Source organism: Electrophorus electricus, chromosome 15 (assembly GCF_013358815.1).
Source record: "Electrophorus electricus isolate fEleEle1 chromosome 15, fEleEle1.pri, whole genome shotgun sequence".
Taxonomy (NCBI): Eukaryota; Metazoa; Chordata; class Actinopteri; order Gymnotiformes; family Gymnotidae; genus Electrophorus; species Electrophorus electricus.
In genome coordinates this window covers 4,882,378-4,905,835 of record NC_049549.1, presented here as the reverse complement: position 1 = coordinate 4,905,835, position 23,458 = coordinate 4,882,378, and the positions used below count along the sequence as shown (strand labels likewise).

The 23,458-nt window shown below is 51.3% G+C and overlaps 1 protein-coding gene across 1 annotated transcript in view; it reads right to left on the bottom strand.

Annotated features, from left to right (window-relative positions):
• Nucleotides 1-534: 534 nt before the first annotated feature.
• The window catches only part of kirrel3l (kirre like nephrin family adhesion molecule 3, like), a 39,391-nt gene continuing 16,467 nt past the window's right edge, over nucleotides 535-23,458 (bottom strand). The window contains exons 2-15 of the mRNA XM_035534234.1: nucleotides 16,516-16,668; nucleotides 15,694-15,843; nucleotides 13,934-14,091; nucleotides 12,298-12,448; nucleotides 11,794-11,899; nucleotides 11,309-11,457; nucleotides 10,597-10,724; nucleotides 9,019-9,145; nucleotides 8,641-8,741; nucleotides 6,965-7,163; nucleotides 5,479-5,586; nucleotides 5,154-5,263; nucleotides 4,708-4,797; nucleotides 535-2,700 (exon numbers count right to left, since the gene is read on the bottom strand). Of these exons, the coding sequence (XP_035390127.1) occupies nucleotides 2,200-2,700; nucleotides 4,708-4,797; nucleotides 5,154-5,263; nucleotides 5,479-5,586; nucleotides 6,965-7,163; nucleotides 8,641-8,741; nucleotides 9,019-9,145; nucleotides 10,597-10,724; nucleotides 11,309-11,457; nucleotides 11,794-11,899; nucleotides 12,298-12,448; nucleotides 13,934-14,091; nucleotides 15,694-15,843; nucleotides 16,516-16,668 (2,231 nt within the window). The 3' untranslated portion in view covers nucleotides 535-2,199. The remainder of the gene's footprint in view (nucleotides 2,701-4,707; nucleotides 4,798-5,153; nucleotides 5,264-5,478; nucleotides 5,587-6,964; nucleotides 7,164-8,640; nucleotides 8,742-9,018; nucleotides 9,146-10,596; nucleotides 10,725-11,308; nucleotides 11,458-11,793; nucleotides 11,900-12,297; nucleotides 12,449-13,933; nucleotides 14,092-15,693; nucleotides 15,844-16,515; nucleotides 16,669-23,458) is intronic.

The following is a 23,458-nucleotide window of genomic DNA, read 5'->3' as shown; positions in this document are numbered from 1 at the left end:
TTGTTTTACACTGTGAATGTGGTGGGTTAAATACATCAGGATCCCGCAAAAATGCCGAGAGAAGGAAGCATAACCTCGTGCCACCATTAGATCATTTTAACGCCTCGGACTGCTCTGTTCTCGAGCCGTTTTGGCTCCGTTAATGCCGTCCAGATGAATGAAATATGAATGTGACCCAAATGAAACGCTGACTGCGGCTCTGTGTCCACCCCACTCTTCACAGCGGAGCCCTGCGCGAGAATGAGAAACGACAGCGCGGGGGGGGGTGTAATGCCACCCAGCCCCCCGGCACCGCGCGCGCAGAGACATGGCGTGCCAGTTTTGCTTGATTCTCAGACAGCGGGAGGCTAGGGAACCTCATCCGTCTTTATTAAAAAGCGCGCCCACCGCCGCGGGAATCGAAGAATCTACAAAGGCAGCGATGCTAATTTATGTACTCGTCAAACTCCATTTCGCCATTATTGTTTGCCCTTCTCCCACGTGACTCCTCGCAAGGCGCGCCCGTGCGTGCTAAATCAAGCCGGTCGAAGCTGCTTTTATTTGAAATGATTTTATTTAAATATAAATATGTGTACAAAGTTACAAGCAACAATAGCTCATTTTAGCAAAGAAAACCTTAATACATAATATTTTAAAAAAAAAATTAAAAATGGACAATTGTGGCTTGAAGGAAGAGAACTCTCCCACATAAATGATGAACTCAGGCCTAAGGGTAAAAAGATTGTGGACGAAATAAAATCACTTCGGATATATATTTATATACATTTATAATATAAATGTACTTTACAGTAGAGCAGCTTACAAGCTGTACATTAAGGCTTATATAAAGTATAAAAATAAGGACAAGCAATGTTGTGTTTGTCGACACAGTTCACTTTGTGAAATTTCATTTTTTCCCCCTCCCAACAGAGCCAAGCCACCCTGGCCCTGAGGAAAATGGCAGTACAGGAACCCAGTCTTCTGGGTTGCCATGACCCAATTGTGTTTGGTGCAGTAAAGCAAAATGTGACATAAGGAATGAACATGGAAAGAAACGTTTGGCACGTTCACATAGAGACACGTAATCTGCATGCAACAGACATGAAGGAGAGGAGTTTCTCCTGTCGTTTATCCAGAGCACTGTGTTTTGATTTTTCTCTTTTTTTTCTGTAAACATTTTTCAAGATACTTGATTGTGTTATCGGATGACCAGACAAGTCTGCTCGGCCAGTGATTCACAGGTGCACGGGGACGGCTGGTAAAGTATCACTGTGTATCCTGAAGCTCCTTCAGCCCACCACCACCCACTTCACTCGGTGGAGGCACATTCGAACAGGTGCTTCTGGACAGCACTGCCCCCACCCCCAAAGACCATTCGCAGGCTCGGCTTTTTGGGGGGCACAGTTTCAAAACGACGCCACTTTCGTCTCTGGCCTGCGTGTTGGTTTTTGGCTGGTCATTCTCTGCTCCCCTCAACAGACAGAAAGGCACTTAAAGTGCCTCATTCACAGCTTTCAGAGATTTGCATTTGGCCAAGTTCTTTTTTTCTTCCAAAGCACCCTCTCACGAGAACAGACAAACAACCCGAAGAGCGGATGAAGGCTTGGGAAAAAGACCCAGGGCTCCCACTAGCTTTCTTCTGCTGTCATGCTCAAATTCTTTTGTCGTTGGGCATTCCTCATGTCATGGACAAACAAATGTGCTTCAGCATGCCATCAAATAGGACATTTTTTTTTGTGTACTTTTTGCATTTTTTAAATTGTTAAGATTTTTTTTGAGGATTGTTGTCCAGCATAGAGTCCTACATTTCTCATTTACAAAGGTTAGTTCATGTAAGCGGTTCACAAAGATCACAATTGCCCCCACCCCAACGAGCTCCAGAAGGGGCACTGCGCCTATCAACTTGTGGAAATGCAACAAGTCGAATGAAATAAAAGGGTGTCAATCATTCACCAGAAGGTTAGGTTGTAGACAAGGCTAAACACAATTAAATTAGGTTGTATAGTCAGGAGACAACCATTAAATGTGAGCAGAGAAAAGACTCCTTCAAATCCCATATTCATCTAAGAAATGGCAACCCCAAGGACGGCACCGACATCCGTTGTCTGATTCCCGACCCAGCTGACTTGTGTCCCTAAATCGTGTTCTAGAGGGATTTCCAAACTGAGTCTTTTTTTTTTCTCCTGGTGAACATCCCATAGTTGGCTCCGGTGGCATAGTTCACACATGAGTCTGCATACGCTGCTGGGCGGGGCGCCCGTAATCAGACTGCTGGGAGGAGGCGTAGGAGAAGCGGGAGGAGCCGGACGCCTTGCCGGCCTGGTCCGAGGGCTCGTACGGCTCCGCCTTCTCAAAGGAGGCTGGCTTGACGTAGCTAGTGAAGGCGCGGCCGTAGGGGGCGGGCAGGTAGGCGGAGCCTGAGTAGAGCGTCTCCTGCGTATACAGGGCGGGGGTGCTCTGCTGCTGTGGAGGCGGAGGCAGGGGCGTCTGCTGCTGCTGCTGTTCGTAGGCGGTGCGTGGCCCTGCTGTGGTGGCGTAGCGGTTGGAGAAGTCATAGAGGCGCGACTGGTTGGAGCTCTGGCCGTACAGCGGGCTGGGCGAGGGTAGCTGGGAAGGTGTGTAGACGGGCCGAGAGTTGGGCGTGTATTCGGAGAAGCCGCCGCGGGTGGAGATGTGGCGGTCCTCGTGACCCCGCACATTGTAGTAGCCGTTAGTGGGGTCCTGGATGGAAGAAAGACAGGATGTATAGATATTACATACTCGACATCACTCTGCATTCTGTTGAGAAGATGAAAACACACGGCTCATACTCTATGTATGTACTAAGTATGTGGACACCAGACCATCACCCCTATATGACCTTGTTGGAAATCCCTTTCCAAAACCGCAGGCATTCATATGGATTTGAGTCGTGGAAAAGCTGTCATCTTTGAACAGCTCCATGTTTAAAAGATAACACCAACGGCTTTTTAGCCACGCCTCCCTTCTTTGCACTCTTTTCGGATTCCTAGTTAACTGCCGCGGGTTGTCGTGACGCAATCTTGCGCGAGCCGGTTATGGAAAGACATTAGCATTATGGCTAGCAGCTAAGTAATGCTGAGGTTGACAGCAACTGTACCAGAACTGGGCTCTATTCATCCATATATGTATGAGCCAGAGTCTAGGAGACTTGACATACTCATTGTTTTAGTCACAAAATTACCTTTCAGTTTAGCCAAATCCTAAAAATGGCTGACATGGTCAATGTAAACTAGCTAGGTAGGTTACATAAAGTAGCTACAGTGACTTAGATCGGCTAGTTGTGACTATAATATTGTCCCTGGTTCTGTGGACAAGTTAGCTGCACTTTGTGGCACCTTTGATGCAGTTAGATAAAAGGGCCACGAGAAAACGATGTACCAAGCTAATTTTGCCAAAGTGAGTTTTGTTACTTTCTCCCAAGACCAAAGAAACCCAAGATTCTGGCATGCAAAACTGTTGCCGTTTTCTAGCTACGTATATGGGCAGGCTCGCCAAGTTTAAGCTGTGTCACTTTAACTTGTCGATGTCACGGCATGTGGCTGTAAGCAATCCAAAGTCTTCATTTTAGAGATTTACTGGCAAAGAGACATTTTTAATAGTTTCATTGGTGTTGCCCTTTAAAGTCACTGTGCTCGTCATTATGACCTGTTCTAATGTTTGCTAAGGAGACTGCATGGAGAAGTGTTTGATTTTATATACCTGTTGGCAATGGATAATGGCCGAAACACCAGTATTCTGTATTTAGGAGGGGTGTCCATATACTTTTGGCTATATGGTGTATAATCAACAGTGACTATGGTAGGTACAGGACTTATGGGGGGTGGAGTTTGCAAAAAATTAGGCCTCATGCAAAGACATATTTGTCAGCTCACGCGACTGCCGTGCTAGATTCAGTAATACGTCATTTGCACAGAATTTCACAGCTGTTTGCACAAGGGTGCATGGTCATGACAATTTTGAATTTGCATACATGGTAGCTGAACAGTTCCTTGCAAGTCTCAGATCCCTGCCCGTTTGGAAAAAGATAAAGCATGGCAGTGCATGACAAAACAATTGAGACAATAGGTGTAATGATAATGAACGCAGCACTGTAGTGTTACAATGGAGGATGCTTCCCTGGACACTGAGTGTCAATATCAACATCATAAAGTGTTAAATAGCATAAAATATCTTATTGGAGACTAACTGGACACTGTATGTAAAGTCATTGTGGGGTATGGCTGCACAGAACCTCATGGCACATCACACCTTAGCACTGATCATGGGAGAATCAGTCATATACTGTTAAGAATAATTGCAACATATTTAGCATACATCAAGTTTAATTTCTACAATCTGTATCTCTTAAAGGGCATGAAACAGATGCAAGCTGTTAATGCATACATTTCTTTTACTTTGGAACAGCTCTACATGGCTTGTATGACAGGTCTGGACCACTTTTTTGTCTGTAGCAAAGAGAAAATCCTGAATATGAGAAAACTGGTGAATACGAGAAGCACAAGCAATTTAAGAATTAATTTGTTCATAGCAGTAGTTGTTGCATGCAGCCCAGTAGCCATTAAAATCCTCTTCTCACCCAATCTAGATGTATACCAGGCAGTCCCATTAAACGTGATTTCGCCGACTCCATCTGGGCCCCGAAAGTGGCTCATCAGCCAACTATTTTTCTAACAAAAACATTCATGCATCATTCATGTCAGGCGTTACCTTGATGTCTGATCTCTCGTCGTCCTCCTCCTCGAGCAGATCGCTGTGCTCCGTGCGTGACGTCCCGGGAGACTCACTGCTGTTGGGAGCCTAAAGGGGGTGGGGTGGGTAATCGGGCACGGCTGGGTTACTCACTGTCGCGACTTCCACACGTCCCTCCCCGGTGCTTCTCAACACGGCCCAGCTGGGCTCTGAACGAACCGGGATGATGTGGTTTGCAGTGGGTGGCCCGGCATGGATGTTTAATAGGAGGCCCAAACGCTGACTGTTGTCTTAGATTAACGCTTCCACAGCATGGACAAAAAACCTCATGTTCTGTGGTTTTTATGGACATGTCACTGCATTTTCAATGCATTCATTAATCTATGCATCTCTGTTTTCACTGTGTAGCTGTTTTGGTCCAGTTTGCTTTATCGTGCTAGCAATGAGTTTCAAAAGAGTCTTACCATGGGCTCCTTCACATCCTCTTCATCGTCGTTTCCACGGGAGGTGTTGTGGTCACTGTGCACGATCTGTACGCGGATGTCGCTCTTGGACAGGCGGCTGCCCTTTTTACCTGCCGTGCAGAGCAGAGGGGACAGGGGTCGGAGGTGAACAAGGGAAATGGCTTTGCAAAGCGTTCTGGAAAGGTGCAAAGGTCAAATCTGCAACAGAAAAGTGACATGGCTTTACAATGAGCTATCCTGTTAGTTGGACGGTCTAATTCTGACCGCGCCGTAAGCGTGCACGTGAAAGTGAGGCCGTTGCCGACCCCTGACCTTCGAACCTCACCTTTTGCCATGTGCCGGCAGCCGATAGACACTAGGGTGATGATGCAGACGATGAAGACGCAGCCCCCGCCAACTGATGCGCCGACGATGATGAGTATGGGGAGGGCCTCTGGAACATAGTGAGAATCGCGATGTTTACCCGTCAATCACAAAGAAAGGTATGCAGGGAAATATCCCACAGTTCCCTGCCTGATCCAGTGCTTCGGGCAAACCACGCTGTGTGAGGGACTGAAGGCTACGTTTCATAGAACTGCAAAGTCGGTTTTAAAGCCATTACTTCGCGCTTCCACGTCTTAATTGTTAATCACGCCCGGCCGGATTGCTTGGTGGTCTCTAATGCCAATCACCGTCTCGTAAAATAGAGAGAGCTAAGAGTGATTTCCATTTCATTATAGGTTGGGAGAAGGGGGCCACAGGGCGCATTCTCTGGAGCTGCGGAAAGCAGCCTCGCTCACTATGTCCGACCGCACTGTGCCGTTCTGGGAGCCTGGTGATTGTCTCTAATGGTCACAGGAATGGTTGTGAGCGGGTACGAGCGCGCACCGCCCCTGTCAAAGCTGCTCTAATTAGATATCACAAGATGGCAGTCTTGACGGCCCCCGTGGAAACCGTGCCGTCCCACCAGTTGCCCGGTGAGGACCCAGTTTCTGGCTCCTCCCTCTTATGGAAGCAAGTGCGGGCTCTCCAACCTGCCTTCGAGAACCTCCAGGCTCCCGCCACCGAGCGGAGTGCGGGGGACACCCCTCACCCTGTAAAACTAATTGATTCGGGCTCAAAATCTATATCCGTGTTATGGGGCAGATGTATTCATTAAGTACACCATCTCCTGATTAAATGATATTGATTCGCTGGTGCATAATTAAGATAAGCACAGTGCTGGAGAGCCTTTTTTTTGGGGGGGGGCTGTCTCTTTCCAGCTTCCTGCACTGAGCTGACTCCAGAGAAGCCACCTGTCACGATTCATTTAATGTAAATGGCAGCAGAAAAGTGCTTTCATGTGGCCCGATGTAATAAATGAAACCCTTACATCAGGGGTGTCCGATCTTATCCCCAAAGCGCCGGCGTGACTTCAGGGTTTCCTCCCAGCCAAGGAGCCCTGGCTGCATTGCACTTATTTAATCAGGTAATCTCAGTCTTCAAACAATTGATTAGCCGTAGCACGCGTGCACCTGCTTGGGTGGAATGACAACCCGCAGCTGTGCCAGGGCTTTGTGGGTAAAATTGGACTTCCCTGGCGTATTTTCCCAAACTGCTCCATACAACCATCTCATCTTGAGCCCCAGAAGCTACATGCCCGTGCGTAATTGTATTTTCTTCTTCCTTAGCTGAGTGGCCCTTCCCCGGCCTGAGAGAGTGAAATACTGATCACAGAGGAAGGGCCTTAAGAGGAAGGGTCTTAAATCTGTCTTTCAGTCTCGCCGAGTCAGTAAGTCAGTCAGTCAGTTGTCAGTGAAACTCCCTGGGGCTGGTTGCTGAGGACCCCTCACCTTGCTCTTTGAGGGTGACCAACGCGGTGCCTGATCCAAAGCGGTTCCAGGCCGTGCAGTTGTAACGCAGCTGGAAGTCCTGCGGCAGCGTCTCGGACAGGATGAGGGAGGACAGCACCCCGCGGTCACTGTTCACTGTCTGCACGGAGAAGCGTCCGGAGGAGCCGGACGCCAGGATCATGTCCCCGAACGTCCACACCTGGGGCGGGGGAGAGGGCGGAGTTCCCGGCTCTGTTTGAAAACAGGCGGTTTCCAGGCAACGAGTGGGCGTGGTCTCGAACAACGAAACACTAAACGAGGTGGCGTACTTTGTGCAGTTCCATACAAAGGAGCACTGTGTGGTTGTAGCACAACATCAAATCCATTTTAATTAAAGGTTGATTCATGTGGGGATATTTGCTCTAGACTAACCACCCCAATATAAATGATCATGCACGCACGCACACGCACGCACGCGCGCGCACAGACACACACACACAGAGCATTCAGTGTCTGAAGTGATGCTTTTTCTTCCGCTCTTGTGGATGAATGAACTCTTAACACCAGCATGGCGAGTTGCTATGGAACGGGGGCTGGGAGGAGAGCGTTGCAGACAGGGACAGGGGTGGGCAGCTGCTGTTTTTCAGCAGGTCAGTGGAGAATCACAAAACCGCTCAGAGGTGTCTGTGCTAGGTGGTCTGGTGAGAGGGGTGGAGAGGTGAAGCGTGTGTTGTGTCTCCGTCCGGATGAGGGGTGGGGGTGGCGGGGCGCACTGTCTCCCAGCGCTGGCCCCGGACTGATGGGATAACAGCCCTACATCCAGACAAAAACACTCATCTCTCTCTCTCTCTCTCTTTTACATCCTCTTTCTCTTGTTGTGAGTCTCTGCGTCTCCTTCGCCTGTCCTCTTTTTCATCCTCCGTTTCTTCTCCCTGTCTCTCTCCCCTCTTTATCCTTGTCTTACCTTTCACTCTTTCTCTCTCTTCCCAACCTTAGACCCTTATTATCTGGCAAGAGGCTAGCCCACGTTGAAGAGGTGATGGGGGTTATGGAAGCTGAGTGCTAATTGCCAGGCGGCAGGCTGGGGTCTGGTGTGTGCGCCTGTGTGGGCGGAGAGTCCGGAGGGGCCCGGGGGCCTAGCCCCCTGCTTATGGAGCCTGACCCCAACACATCTGACCTCTGCAGACTGTAGGGGTGTGAGGGGTGGAGTAACTGGCTCATCTAGCAGCCTCTAATAGGGTGCTGTCTGTGTGTGTGTGTGTGTGTGTGTGTGTGTGTGTGTGTATGTGTGTGTGTGTGTGTGCGCGCGTGCCTCACACAAACAGGCAAAAGGCAGTAATGGAGAAACACAGAAGAAGAGAGAAGAGGATGACTTAAGATCTTGGCAGGGGGGATGAAGCAGGTTGGGTGTGGAACAGGGACACACACACACACACACACACACACACACACACACAAACATTTTCTTGCCCTCACACACTCTCTCACACACACACACAGGCATAGAAAAATTCAGAAAAAAGAGACTGCTTGGGGAAAAGGCTCGTCAAGAATGAGGCTGCACTGAGTGTAAGATACCTAACAAAGACACCCAACAAACAAACACACACACAAACACACACACACACACACACACACACACACACACACACACACACAGGCAGAAGAGAACTGTCTTATGGTGGAAGCACACTTACGATTTTGTCAGGGGGAGGGCTGCTTCCCACCAGACACTCCAGCTTGCCCTTGGAATGCTTGACAGCCTGCTGTGTGGCTTCAGCCGTGATGATGGGTGGACCTGCGGTGTGTGTGAGAGAGAGAGAGAGAAGAGAGTGAGAGAGAGGTGCAGGCAGAAACGTATGTGTGCGTGTGTGTGTGTGTGTGTGTGTGTGTGGCGGAGATGCAGGAAACAGAGGTGCGAAGAGGTTTAATGAGTGAGGGTAGCAGTTGCGCCACAGGAGAGTATCGCGCGCCCCAGAATAGCGCGAGCAGTCACTTTTTCTAACACATACACTCATTTGCACACCATTAATGACATTAATGAGAGGGCGAAAAAGTCGGCGAGAGCTGCTCACCGTTGACGGTGAGGACGACGTCTCTTTCGGCGACGCCGATCCGGGGCACGATGGCTTTGCAGGTGTAGGTTCCGGCGTCTTCCTGGGTGACGGCCTTGAGTTGCAGCGTGTTGCTGTTGCTCAGCACCTGCGGTTCAGGGAGGGCTGTCGTCAGTGCCAGCACGGCAGCGCGCGAGCCCCTCTGCAAGCTCGGATTCACGCGCGCGTCAAAAAGATTCTGCGTCCAACGGGAGCCGCACGCCGGGTAATGCTCTTTGCGGGCTTCAAAAAGGCCCGCAGCATTCATACCTGGCTGAATGCTGGGTCTGGGCAAAATTATACTGTATAGTAACCCTATCAAATAAACTTGTTGATGGCTTTGCGGAAAAAAAAAAAAAAAAAAAAAAAAAAGGATGAATCAGAGGGTTGGGCTAGAGTGTGAAGAGGAATGCTTGACTGTTGGACATCGTTGTTATTCTACTCGACTGAAAATGTCCCCACAACTGGGATGCGTACGTGGAGCGACTGTGGAATATAGTTACAATTCTGTTAATATAAAACCACTTCTTCTGGACAGGCGTTGAACGGCTTTATCGCTACGTCGATATTTCCATCGGGAATCGGGGGGAACCCAGTAGCGCGGTTTTATTTCAGACAGTGCTGCAGCCCCGCGAGAAAGTCATTACCATTAACACCAGTCATCCGTTTCATAGCCGCCTCCTCACGCTGGAGCGAGTCCACTGCCACCAATACCGAGGGGAGACCTTCGACTTCAGCTGTAATTTCGCCCGCAGCCATCTTAATTACAGTCTAAGGCGCGCTACGCCTCGTCCTCCGCGCTGACACACTTCTAATTAAACTTACCGCGACGGCGCTGCGGAGTTCCGGGAGCGGCCGGGCGCGAGAGCGAGCGCCGCGCCTCCTCGCCGCGCGTTCTCGCCCGTTAGCGCCACCCCCACCCCCACGCCAAAACTCCGAATAATCCGTTTAGCACTGGCCTCGATTTGTCGTTCGTTTGTCGAATTAGCCAAATAATCCCACATCTCGTGACGACGGACTGAGCGCGCCGCCGGGGGGATTTAGCCGGCGACGCTCTCGCGCAGGGCAAGCGGACAGGGCGACAATAACCAGTTGCTTTAGCACACCGCGCCGGCTGTTAGACCCGGGTGTCTTTCTTTCCCGCTCCGCTTCCTCTATCCCCCTTCCCACACCACCCCCTCATTCCTTGTTTGCTTTTGCAGGCACTTTGCGGAACGTGATCGGGCAGCCTGCCATGGTGGCCACGAGGGAGTGGATGTCTGTGGCAGGCCAGCGTGAGCCCCCTCTGCAGGACCACCTCGCTTCTGTGCGCAAACAGAACCCGAGATGGCAGCAACTCGCTCCACGTCTGCCCCTAAGACGAAACCCGAGCTCTCGGCACCGGTCAAGCCCGGTGTTATGCTCTTTAACGTCACATCCCGGATCGATATAGATCGTCCCTACAATCTGAGATGGGTTGTGGGCCGGAGCATCGAAGAGCATTGCACCCATATCAGGAGACAGGGAGAGAGAGAGAGAGATTGATTGATTGATTGATTGATGAGGAGGTGGGCAGCATACCACACTGGAGCCATGCTTGGTCCAGGCCAGGGTGAGGGGAGGGTTTCCAGTCCACGAGCACGTGAAGGCACCATCCATGCCTGTGTCCACCGTGAGCGGTTTGGGCTCGGACAGCAACCTCGGGCCGACTGGTGTGGGGCAGAGAGAGGGGAGATAGGCAGGCTTAAGATACACCTCACATGCTCGCGCACGCACATAAACACAGAGCGTTTCATTCGCCATTCAACACAAAAGCCGGGCTTTTGACGCCAGCTGTGCACCCGTGTGTTTTTGAGAACGCGCGTGCATCACTGAACCCAAAGTCTATTATGTCATGCTTGGCTGCTGCCTTAAAAAGTGAGCACTCTGTCAACGTCTCTGAAATACACCTTTCAAATCAAGACCAGTGTAGAGGAAAATTAGACACAGTCTCAAGTCTTCACAGCCATTTAAGCTTTGAGATAAGGGTCGCATGTTGCTTGTCACGTTTAAGTGATATTTTATACAGCAGTATAAAAGTGTTCATGAATTGCTGTACACATGCAAAGAATGTATTTAATCTGTTTATGCCGCGTGCCTCAACGCTCCTCATGATGTCTGAAGGACAGTGCTCGGGAGCAGCAAGACGCAGATCCGAACCCTCGTGCTTTGAGAACGGATTTTTATCGGCGTGCCGACAGAGCTGGCCCGCACCGCGCGAGCGAAGGCACGTTAAAGTCCGTGTGGGACTTACACTGCACGTCCACCAGAGTGCTGACGTTGGTGCTGCCCACAGAGTTGGACACCTCGCAGGAGACGGGGTCTGTAAAGTAGGAGTGGTCCACCGTCACCTCCAGAGTGTTTCCTTTGGCTTCGGAGATGGGAACGCCACCTTTGGACCACCTTTTAGGAAAAGGACAGCCGAAGCCTGAATTAAATACTCAGTTTAAACAATATTATTTTGGAACATTGTACTTCTATATTTATTACGTGATTAATTATATTTAATATTCATACACTGTCCCCTTCAGATAATACAGCCTTAACTACATAACATGATTAATGAGCGACATGCTTAGGTTTTTTTGGTTTTTTTTCCTGTTACACGACTGCGCTATGCAGAATCAGCCCAGAGCGTGGCATATTGCCGGTAATCCTAATCCTATCCAGGATTTTATCTCCATCTCGCTCTGATGCCGTGGTAATCTGGGATTACAGGATGGCAGCCTGGCCTTTTACCTGTAGCCTGTGATCTCAGGGTTGGCTGTGGCGGAGCAGATGAACAGCACTTTCGCCCCCTCCAGCACCGTCTGCGGCTGGACCGAGAGGGTCACGGAGGGTGGGTCTGGAACACAGCGGCTCAGGCGTCATGCGCGGCCGAGCACAGCACAAACGTCGCCTTCTCCCCTTTCTAACCTGCCCGATCCAAACCCAAGGACTCGCGAAAACCTTGATAATTAGCTCGTGTCGGATCTGACGTAGCCAACCAGACAAAGGCCAGTTATGCCGGTCTGCAGCGTTACAGATGGAACTGTATCCTTGGTCTTAAATGCAGCTCGGAGACAGATCTGAAAAGCATTATTTGGAGCTTCAGAGGCCTAAAAGGAGCGTTTGTTGGGACCAGAATGCATTGATGTAGCTCATCTTCTGTTCTCAACCTACGCGCTTGCGGTGATAGTGGCCAGTAATTATAACTTTGCCCTTGGATAGCATGTTTGCCGGAGAAGGTGGGCGGGCACTCACGCTGGACGTTGATGGTGACGGAGGTCTGGCGACCGGCGGGCGCGGCGGGATTTAGGACCCTGCAGGTGTAGGTGCGCCCGGAGTCCCTGTCTTCAGGCTCCATGGGCAACAAGCTGACTGCTGTCTCCCTCTTCCCGTCCTCCATCAGCATCTGCGGAAATAGACCGGGCCGCTATGCAATCACTCCAACACACAACCAATCAATACGACACACCACTAATCAGCACAACACACACCACCCTTTGCATTCAATCACCTATTCATCTGTTACTCGGTTATTCAAACGCCAACTTCCAGAAAACACTATAATGTCTAATCACTTTATTTTATTTTTAGTGTACGCATTAAAATTTTATGAACTGCCACACAAGCCTTGCTCTTAGCAATGCTGTCTTCTGAAAAGTGTTCCATCACGTCCCTTGATGTGATGCGCCGCATCGACCCCCCCACCCCACCCCCAACCCCCAACCCCCACCCACCCCCACCCCATGGCTAAAACGCGACGGATTAATCAACTCGCCCACTCATCTTTCATGGTGGCCTTTCCTTATTGATGACTCATCCCCTCCATGTGCCTCCCGCTCGTCCGTGGCAGTTTTTATAAATGAAGCGCATGCACAGCCCCGTGCGCTGCCCTGGCCGAGCCGCCGCTCGCCCCGGGGTGAGCGGAGAGTGAGCAGGGGCATTATGGGAGGGAACGGCAGGGGCCGATCGATGCTCGGGGCCGCTCCCTGGCCGTCTCGCATGTGACTCGGCTGCGGGTTTTTTATGCCGGACCGAGTAGCGTTGCTCCATGTCAACACCCTTTCTCATGCCTCATGTTTCTCTCTTTTGTCTTCCTTATCTGTCTTTGTCTTTCCCTTTCTTTCTCTCTCTCTCTCTCTCTCTCCTGCCTTTGTGTGTGTGCGTGGCTGCCAGCTCCTGCCTTTTGTTAAACGTGGAGTTTAGCGCAGTTTAGCACGGTCAGAGAGCATGACAAACGTGACACTTTCACGACTGCTGCCGGGTTCACGCTCCGCCGCGCGCCCCATTGTGTTTCACTATTGTTGTGGATGATTTCTCCTCTCTCTCTCTCTCTCTCTCTCTCTCTCTCTCTCTCTCTCTCTCTCTCTCTCCTTCCCCTCCCTCATGCTCTCGCTCTCCCGATTGCTCTCTCTCTCTGCCTCTGCTCGCTGCAGAAACTCCACTGTATCAAATGCTTGTGCCTGTCTGCACCTCGACATGCTCCATTTATGCAGGAGTGCCGGGGAGAGCGAGAGAAAGAGAGGGAGAGATACCGATAGAGGGAGAGGTAAAGATGGGGGGGGGGGGATGAGAAAGTGAGAGGAGGAATATGGGAAGAGGCGCGGGGTGTTGTGATAGTGCCAGGAGAGCGAGTGCAATGGAAGGAGAGACAGAGAAGCTAAAAGAGTAACACCTCAGTGACAGAAATGCATGAGATGTGCAGAGGAGAGAGAGCGAGAGAGAGAGCGCAAGAGAGACAGAGACAGAGGGAGAGTTTCCAGTGTTACAACTTTTTTTGGGTGCAGTGCAGTGGTGGAGATGAAAACAGCTGAAAGCCGCAGGCCGAAAGCGCCGAGCCGTGACCACTCCGCGTGTCAGCCCCTTCAGATCCGCAGGCTGTCAATGGGCTCACCTTCGAGTAGATGGCGGTGTGCATGACCTCGCCATCCCGGTACCAGGTGATCTCCGCGGCAGGCTTGGCCCCCGAAGCCCGACAGGTGAGGTTGTGGGGGGCGTGAGCCTTCAGACGCACCACGGGGCCCCCCTCCACGACCGGGTCCGAAGGCGGCACTGCAAGGACAGAAATCCTACGTGAGTCTAAACGCGAAGGGGCGATGGGTTGAGTTTTGACCCCTCTGTGGGAGCTGCCTCTCCATGTACGATCTGTTTCACACAAGACCCTTAACGGCAGCTGTAGCTCATGCTCAGGTGCAGGTCTGCTCTTGGGAAGGGTCCTGCCCCCTGGTGGCTGGTGTCCAGGCAGCCTGTCCACCCAGATGGAGCGGGTCAGTATGGTTAAGTATGGCCCTGCATCCCGTTTCCTCACCTGCCCAGATTCTTCCAGATTCTGTCGCTCCAGCCCGGATGCTAATAAAATCGGAGCACGAGGTGACTTCAGTTTTCATCCCTATTCCCTCAACTGTGGGCCCAGCTGCTGACTGCTTGTCGGAACATTCTGGTCTCATATGGATGCATTCACTGCCCACCCTCCCTCCGCCCCCCATACACACACACACACACACACACACACACACACACACACACACGCGTGCTCTGTTTCCAGCACGTGAGATTTCTTCCTCTCCTAGCAGGGAACTTCACCAGAAGTCATGGCGAACACAAAGTCTGCTTGTTGTTGACGCAGCCCGCCCGTCACCCACGCTCGTTAGCACACGGGAGACACGCAGCGGCTGTTTCAGCTTCCGGCAAGCAAGGCCGGACAGAGCGAGGTTGGTCAGCCCTTCAAGACTGTCTTAAAAATAAACCTGCGTTTCTCTTACGGCCCAATTTGACCACAGCGGACCAAACTGGTCGTGCTCTCTCTGCCGTAGTCCCTGAGGAAACCAGTCATTTCAGTCCAAACTCCAGTATGGACTTAAATGAACACTAAAATGAATCTCTTGTGATTTACATGGTGATTCATACCACAACCACACACACTGTCATTTGCCATGTTAAAGGCAAACAAAAAAAGACTAATTAAATATCACAGCTCAGTTATGTTCCACCGTCAGCCACCAGGTGTCAGCAATGCTGCACAGCCTCGAAATCCCCAGTGAGTTGCCCTCGCCACCCCAACCCGGTTACCACCAACGCGTACATACCCCACACGCTAAATGGCGGGTGAATACGCAGATCATTCACGTCACGTTAACGCAAAAGCTGCAAGTCACCGTAGAATGTGCTAACTGTGCAGACTCGGAATTTGAGCCGCCTGCTCGCATCATTTGTGACTGCAGCAATCACATTACCCCGGCCCTTCACAGTGGGGATTATTGGTCGCCGTGATGCGTTGGGAGGCATTTTTTTTCCTTTGGCCGCTCCATCAAGTTAGTTTTGCTTGGTTTAAAAAAAAAATACTGCCAGGGAATGATTTAAAATTGAGAATAAATTATGACTTACCGGGGGGCGGGGCACGCGAGAAAGTGTTTACGCAGGGAAATTGAAAGTTGCAGTGTTTCACATTTCAGGCAGCGTTTTAAATGGTGCTAATGAAATTGGGTACTGAGGAATGAGGAATGTTGTGATTCCCCCTGCAGTTAATAATTACTTACTGGAGAGGTATGTGGTAGAGGACTTCTCAATCTTTCTCTCTCTTTCTCTCTCTCTCTCTCTCTCTCTCTCTCTCTCTCTCTCTCACACACACACACACACACACACATACACACTTACCCAGCACGGTGAGCTTGGCCCGATGGGATCGCAGAGCTGCCTGCGTGGCCTGGCATTCGTAGATGGCGTCGTCTGCCAGCTCGGCCGTGTCGATCACCAAGCTGTGCTCTCCTGACAGAGGATCTCCCATCAGGGAGTAGCGCGTCCAGCCTGGCACAGGGACAGACAGGGACACACACATCCACGCTTCAGACCCGGGCACAGGAATAGGGAGGCTGGCTAATGGCCGGGCTGACGTTTCGAGAGGCGCGTGCGTCGCCTCGTGTGTACGCCACACACGCACACCCCTTCCCCCAGAGATGGTATCAGCTGGCCACATAGCAATGCCCAGAGCCACTGAGAAAATCGCTTTAAATGTCAGAGTTCGGCTGATTGATTCCTCGCGCCGGTCCCAAGCCAGACCAGACAGCTGAGACGATTAGACAAATTAAATGGGTTTGTTTGCCTTTTATCACACATCTCGATAAAGCAGCCCACCAGAGGCCCAGCCCGCGGTGTTCCTCCCACACACAAACACACTCCTTCTGAGCAACGGTTAGTATAGCGTGACCTTTACCTGCTGGCTCTGCAATGAGCTTTGTCTTCTGGTCTATAATTGAAATAATTACGGTGATGATGAGAACAAACTTGGCTTTTATTAATGCGCTCCCCCTTGGGTTACCATAGTGATGTTACATATGCACAACCCCGAGGACTAGAGATGAATTTTAACCTGGTTTAAATATGCTTTGGATTCGCCCAGGATGTATCCAGCGTGAAGCAATGATAATTATTTATATACACCCGTTATTCGGATTTAAAATAAGATTGTGAACCTCCTACCGGGTAGGTCTCGTTCCCCACCAAGGGCCAAGCCATCTTTGGTCCACTGCACCATGCCTCGATATCCCACGATGACACAGGGCAAGGTCACTGATTGGCCAGCCACCACTACCTGGTCTTGGGGTTGCTGGGAAAAGTAGGCTGCCTCAGTCACTGTTGGAACAATGGGTGGGGGGGGTCAGGAAGAAACAATTGCACTTTGGTGATCATTTGGTGACCATTTACCATTTTACCAACTAAAAAAAAAAAGAGAATTATTTAGACACATTGGTTGCGTTCATTATGTGAGCAGTCCAGTGACTTTCAGTCTAAAACATCACCGGTCTTATAATGCTAATGGTTTCTTTTTTCCATCTTTTGTCCCCTTATCTGCCTCACTGACTCTGTCTGTTAGATGAGCTCTTGGGCGACGTGACGCGCTGCTCGCTCCAGAGCTTCAGGGTCAAGACATTTTACAACATGAGTAGGACGGGAAGGCGCAGGGGACGTCAGCGTGGAGTCAGCAGAAAGGCGGCGGGCATCCCGTCGCATCTTGGGGGACAGCCGGCCCACCGTGCCCAGCTGACCTCGGCTTCTCGCGCCGAAACGGCGTATGAGCGACGGCGCCAACCTCATCCCATACGAGCGTGGGGCGTTGCGGTTCGGTGGGAGTTTTGGGGGGGCTATCCGGTTGACGCCAGCAGCGCTAACGTTGCATCATTCTCCGCTGGCGGAGTGAGGCAAGGCCGAGCCCGAGGCGGCATCGCGCTGCGTGCGGCGCAGCGTTTTCCCGTACCGGCTGCCGTCGGGGGGTGTCAGCTGTTCATGACTTATTTACCTCGTGCCTCGCTCCCATATGGTGGACCGTGTGCACTGACAAGTGCGGCGATACCCCGCTGGAGGGGGTGGGAGGAAATCAGGCGCTTTTCCACAAGGCTAGTGCATGGCTAGCCATGGCGTGCCTTTCGTAAAAATGGATGTTAGACAATCAAAGCAGTGTTGGGAGTCCCTTGAGAGCCATCAGTTGTGGTCAGTTGTAGGGAGAGAGAGAGCGAGAGAGAGAGTGGGAGGCTGCAGCTAGCATCTGCCTTTTTACTGCTTTCTTTCTATTTGTTTCTCTTACCATTCTCTCTCTCTCTCTCTCTCTCTCTCTCTCTCTCTCTCTCTCTCTCCATCCCTCCCAATTCTCTGTCTCACTCACGATCCCTCTCACATTTCTGCTGTGAGATTATACATGCAGGCACAGTTCCCTTTTGTCTTAATCAATTCACCAACGAAAACACATTAAAATGCCTTTGCAAGACTAATTCTAGTTTCACTCACTCAAGTGCTAGCTCGCTTTCCATCTCCCAGGCTCTCTCCCTCACACCCACACCCACACCCACACACGAGAGCCAGACCCACACAGGATATCAGCACGGCTGTTTTTGCGGCCACTGCCCTGAGGTACCCAACCCATTCCGAGGAAGAAAGGTGATTGTTGTGGAGTGTTCGTGGCGGTGGGGTGGGGGGGTTTGTTCGGATAGCTCTATTTCATGGATGTTTCGGAGAGGTGGTGGTGTGGGTGGTGGCGTAAAAGGAAAACGACCTTCCCCCAGTTTTGTTACGCCCTTCTTTCACTCTTTTTCTTCTTCTTCTTCCCCTGTGTGGTTAAATAATAGACTGAGGATCCAGTTGGGGACAAAGCTAGGTCCATTCATCCCGCCTTGAGCCCTCTCAGGCCCTTGTCTCCGGGCCCGGGGCGCTTAAACACGCAGGGTGGAGGGGGTGGAGGGGGTGCTAAGCAGGGCGGCCCAAGGCGGAGAAAGCATGGTAACATACGGTGGCCAGAGACACGCTATTGTCCTCCTGTCGCATGCTTTTAATAGGCCTCTTCGTTTCCAATCAATCCTGCTAAATGCAAGTTTAATAGCTTTTCAATAGCCCCAATCCCCACCCCACCCTCACCCCGCCCCGCCTGCCCCAGAGGGGGAGTGGGATTTTCTCCCCAACTCTCCTGCTCTTTCTCCATTTCTCTCAATCATTCTCTTCTTTGCCCTTTTTTCCCCCTTGCTGTTGAAAAGGGGCTTCCGAACTTGGCTGGCAGTGTTTGGTCCCCACTCAATTACCCACTCAAAGATGGGTGCTACTGCAAAGACAGAATACCCCCCCCCCCCCCACACACACACACGCACACTCCTAACTCTCTCTATTTTCTCTTTGTCTTTATGTCACACCATTTTCTTCTACTTCTCTTCTTCTACCCCCCCCAAGCCCCCCATGGCCAGGCACCATGTTCCCACTCTGGTCTGAGCCAGTGCAGATTTTTCAGCACGTCTTCTTGATCCTCCAGTCAGTTCTCGCAGACCCGGAGAAGAGGAAGTAGGGAGTGTGTGAGAGAGAGAGTGCGTGTGGGTGTGTGTAAAAGAATACCTCTACGGTGGAAGGTCTTATTCCTCATCCTATATCAAAAGGCTTTTCAAGGTGTGTGTGTGTGTGCGTGTGCATGTGTTTCTTCTCTCCAGCCATTTCCTGTGCTCTACTTCATGAGCTATTGTGTCTTTTCATGGACTGTCTAATTGTACGGTGCATCGGGGATTCTGCCCTTTGCATCAGGCACTGCAAACCCATTGACTGCAATCTAAACGTTTACAGCCTGCGATAATTCTTGCAAACAGCCTCATCTTTGAGGGATTCACACAGTCACTCTTCTTCCTTTATAGACAACACTGGAGTGTTAGTACGGTATGCACACTTACCCAAGGCCCTCCCACCAACACTACGACACATTCGCACCGTATTCATGCCACCATCACATGTATACCAAGCCAAAAATGTAAGTCCTGTAACACGCACACACACACAAAACAGGTTCACACTGCGGGAGTAATTCATTCCTCTCCAAATCTCTTTCCAGAGAAAATCCCAAGCACAGATCTCTGCTGGTTAATGACTCATTTCAAATTGGAATAATTCCTCCTTGCTGAATTAGCCAATTCTTCGAAGTTGTGTTTGGGGCCTAATTGTGTGAGCACAGCCCTGATGAGGAGGAGGAGGATGTACGAGGGAGAGGAAGGGGGGGGTCCCGAAGCATCCCGATCCTCTGACAGCGTCCTGTAAGCCGTGAGAGAACGCTGCGTTAGCTGTTATAAGGCCTGTTTGACGGGCGCCTGCGAGCAGGTCTAAGGACGACAGTCTGCGTTCTGAGCGACGGGAGGCTCACCGCGTCTCTGGAATAATCAGGAATCCGCTCACAGCAGCTTTGAAAGAACAAGGCCCGAGTTGACCGAGCACAAAGCAAGAATGAACAGTCTCCTAGCTGTATCGGAGCGCTTTCCCTCTTGTAGGCGCGTATGTGTGTGTGTGTGTGTGTGTGTGACAGTGTGTGAATGTGCACGCCTGTGTCTCCCCCACCCACTAGTAACAAGGTCAAACCACGCTTGGCCCGATACACTTTAATCCGGATTTTTCAAAATGGAATATCATTTCACGGGTCCGGATGGCAGTGTGTGTGTGTGTGTGTGTGTGTGTGTGTGTTGCGTTGTGCTGTAAATAGGGCAGGCCTGCTGTGGGGATTGAAGGGCACATTTAGCAGCTACTCTGACTTCTGACTTTGCTTCTTCCCCATCACTCGGGCCAAGCAGAGTGCAGCGGTGGACCCGACCCGAATCGAGCATGCCATATTACAGAGTTTTATTCCTTCTCTCTCTCTCTCTCTCTCTCTCTCTCTCACCCCTGGTTTCTCCATGCCACTTTTAGAACCCATGGCCCATCTGAGGTAAGTGCTGTATATTTCATCACAGCAGAATGGATGGACAGATGTTAGCAATGATCCCTCTCAGACCGTAGCCTCCCGAGAATGCACACAGAGCCTTGATGGCGTTAGGGGAAAGTGTGTGTGTGTGTGTGTGTGTGTGTGTGTGGCACTATTTATGTAAACCTCTGGCTGGTACTTGTGGCTTCCTTCTCTCAGAGACAGATAAATCACAGTACTCCTCTTGTGTCAGCCCTTATTTCGTCCTCCTGGTCTGGTGTGTTTACTGCCGCAGCGATGGCAGCATTTAAGTGCCGAGACGTCCCCCATCCTGCCTGGGTGCTCGAACCCTGTGTCAATCACAACCAAGACCCCCCTCCCCCGCGGCCCCCAAACCGTGCGCGTTGCTCACCCCCCGCGACCACTTCACCTACGCAATGACGATTCTCCGCAGAGCTCCAGCATGTATCTACCGTTCAGGAACACACACACACAAACACACACACACACACACACACAAACACACACACAAACACACACACACACACACAAACACATGCACACAAACACACACAGTATATATACACTGAGAGTGGTATGAACCCCAGTGGCACAGCTAGACAGAGAGGCCGAGACTGCGATTCCTGTCCTGATATCCATTATGCTCGGACACCAGCATCTCAGAGGGAAACTGTCCGGCACGAATCTTCCTCGGCCCGCCACGGGAATAATTCAACAGCTCGCGAAATGAGAGACGCAAAGGCAACCTGGGAATTTAGGGCCCGGTTTCCGCCGGTAGGGCTACTTCTTACTTCTGCTTCCATCTCAGCATAGAGTAATGGAGAGAGAGAGAGAGAGAGAGAGAGAGAGAGAGAGAAAGAAAGCGGGTCAAAATAGAGAGGGAGACAGAGAGAGAGAGATGAAGAGAGGCAGATGAGGGAGAGATTCGTGCCAAGAGAAGAAAAGTGACAGAATAGATTTACATTCGGCCACTAAACCCAGGCTATAGAGAGTGAGCTCCATTTCACAGGGCCCTTTTGTCTCACTCTCATTGTGCAGGGTGTTTTGTGTGTGTGTGTGTGTGTGTGAGAGAGACTGTGGGTGGGAGGAGTGTGTGTTGAGCTGCGATAGAAAAGTATCTGTTGGGCAGAAAGCCTTGTGCACATGTCTGGGTTCTGTGGTGAAGAGCCTCATGCAGATCTCCTAAGCAGAATCCCCTCATTGTCCAATTGTCCAAGCCAGGGGACCACCTGCTCTTGTTCCCGTCTTTCAGAACCTGGAACAAATCATCCCTCTCTCTCTCCTCCTCTCTGTTTCACTCCATCACTTGCTCTCTCTCTCTCTCTCACTCTCTCTCGCTCTCTCACCCCCCCCACATTCCTGTCGTCTTTTCTCTTCCTTCCCCTCTCTCTCTCTCTCTCTCTCTCTCTCTCTCTCTCTTCTCCCTTTCAGGGTTGTTTGGTGTCTAAATTGCAGCCTAACGGCTTTTTAAGAGTGCTAGCGCGCTGCGCTAATCCCCCCAGCCTCCCTCTCTGCTCCTTTGTCAGCCCCGCGGCATGAGCTGAGGCTCCTCTGGCGGCAGCCCAGCCCGTCCGTCCGTCCGTCCGTCTGCCCTGCCCCGCCCATCCCGACGTAAGCCCCCCCCCCCCCCCCCCCCCCCCCCCCCCCCCACTCAGCGCCATCACTAGGCATCATCTCTCACAACCCCACACACACACCCCCCGTCTCGGAGTTATAGAAGGCGTGACCAGTTGCTGATTTGCCTTCTCTGTGCTTGATGCCATACTCCTCCCAGTCTCCCTCGCACCAAGTCCTCTCCTTCTCGCTAGCTATGCATGGCTCTTCCTCTGTGGGCATGAAAATTACAGGGGTTGGAGTGAGTCTGTCAGCCTGCTTGAGGGAGAGCCTGGGACTGTGCGGAGAAAAGGACACGCGGCCACACCTGTGGCGGGTGTAGGTGTGGCTGGCGATGAGGGACGGTGTGGAGAATGGGCTCCTGACAGACTGAGGACTCCAAACGATCCCCTGTGCTGAAGACAAGTTGATGGAGGTCTAATCAAGGTGGTATTGCTGGGCTGTCAACCCTCAGTTTATCCCTTCACTCACTCTCTCTCTCTCTCTCTCTCTCTCCCCTCCCCCACAATGTTCCAATTATGTCGTCACCGCGTCAGTCACACCGATCGCATCGTCGGGCCACATCATCCGCCCTCGTCTTCGCCAGAGGATGCGGACCTAACAATTAGCCATGAAGCCAGTGGAGTGTGAGTGTGTGTGTTTGTTTTTTCCACCGCAGTCCTGAGTGTCTGCATGCATACGTCCGTGTGTGTACTGACATTTTAGAACGTGTGTCACGCCGATGCCAGCGTGTCACTGCGCAGGGGCCTGAGCGTCAGGCTTGTGTTCTCTGTGTTCAAGTCTTCGCCAGCTCCGTCACACGCTCTGACGCCAGCTCCGTCACACGCTCTGACGCCAGCTCCGTCACACGCTTCCCGTGACTTCTGGGACGGAGCGGCCTCCCTTGCAGACGGCTGACACTCCGGTGCGGAGACAGAGGCGAGAATAAAAAAAAAAAATACACGAGACAGGAGAGACGAGAAAAGGAAAGAGAAGGATGAGAGCACCTGTACACAACCGGCAACTGTCTTAATGTGACATTGATTGAGCCAGTTGTGTCATTTCACTGATGCCTGCCCCCTGGTACTTTCTGCGCAAGGCTCCTGGCACTCTCTGTCTCTGCCTGTCGCTCCACGTCTCTCTTTCTGTGCTCACGAAGAGTCTCTTTGCGTGATTTATGGCACTTTTAGACCGTTAGCCCCACGTGCTCTTTTGAGGACGCGAGAGAACGGCCCGCGCTCGGAAAAACCCGACGCGCCGTCCGCGTTCAGCTCGACCCGCGGCAGGCGGCGTTCGCCACAAAGAAAATGGGAAAACAAATGAAAGAAGAGAACGATGACAAATAAATAAATAAACGCCGTTTCTCATATTCACGGCTGACTCGCTCCTCGGGTGGAGATATCAGAGTAAACAATGAGTGAGGAGAAAACGCGACGCGAGAAATAAGACGGCACGATTAAAAATCCATAAAGACAATGAGAAGATCACACTAGAGCAGGCCTCCTCCTTCTCCCAGACTCAGTGTCGCTTCCGCACACAACCCCTCAAAGGCACGGGGAAATGAAAACAAAGGGAATGCGCTGCTTAGGCTGAGCCACTGGGATGTCAGGCTCAATG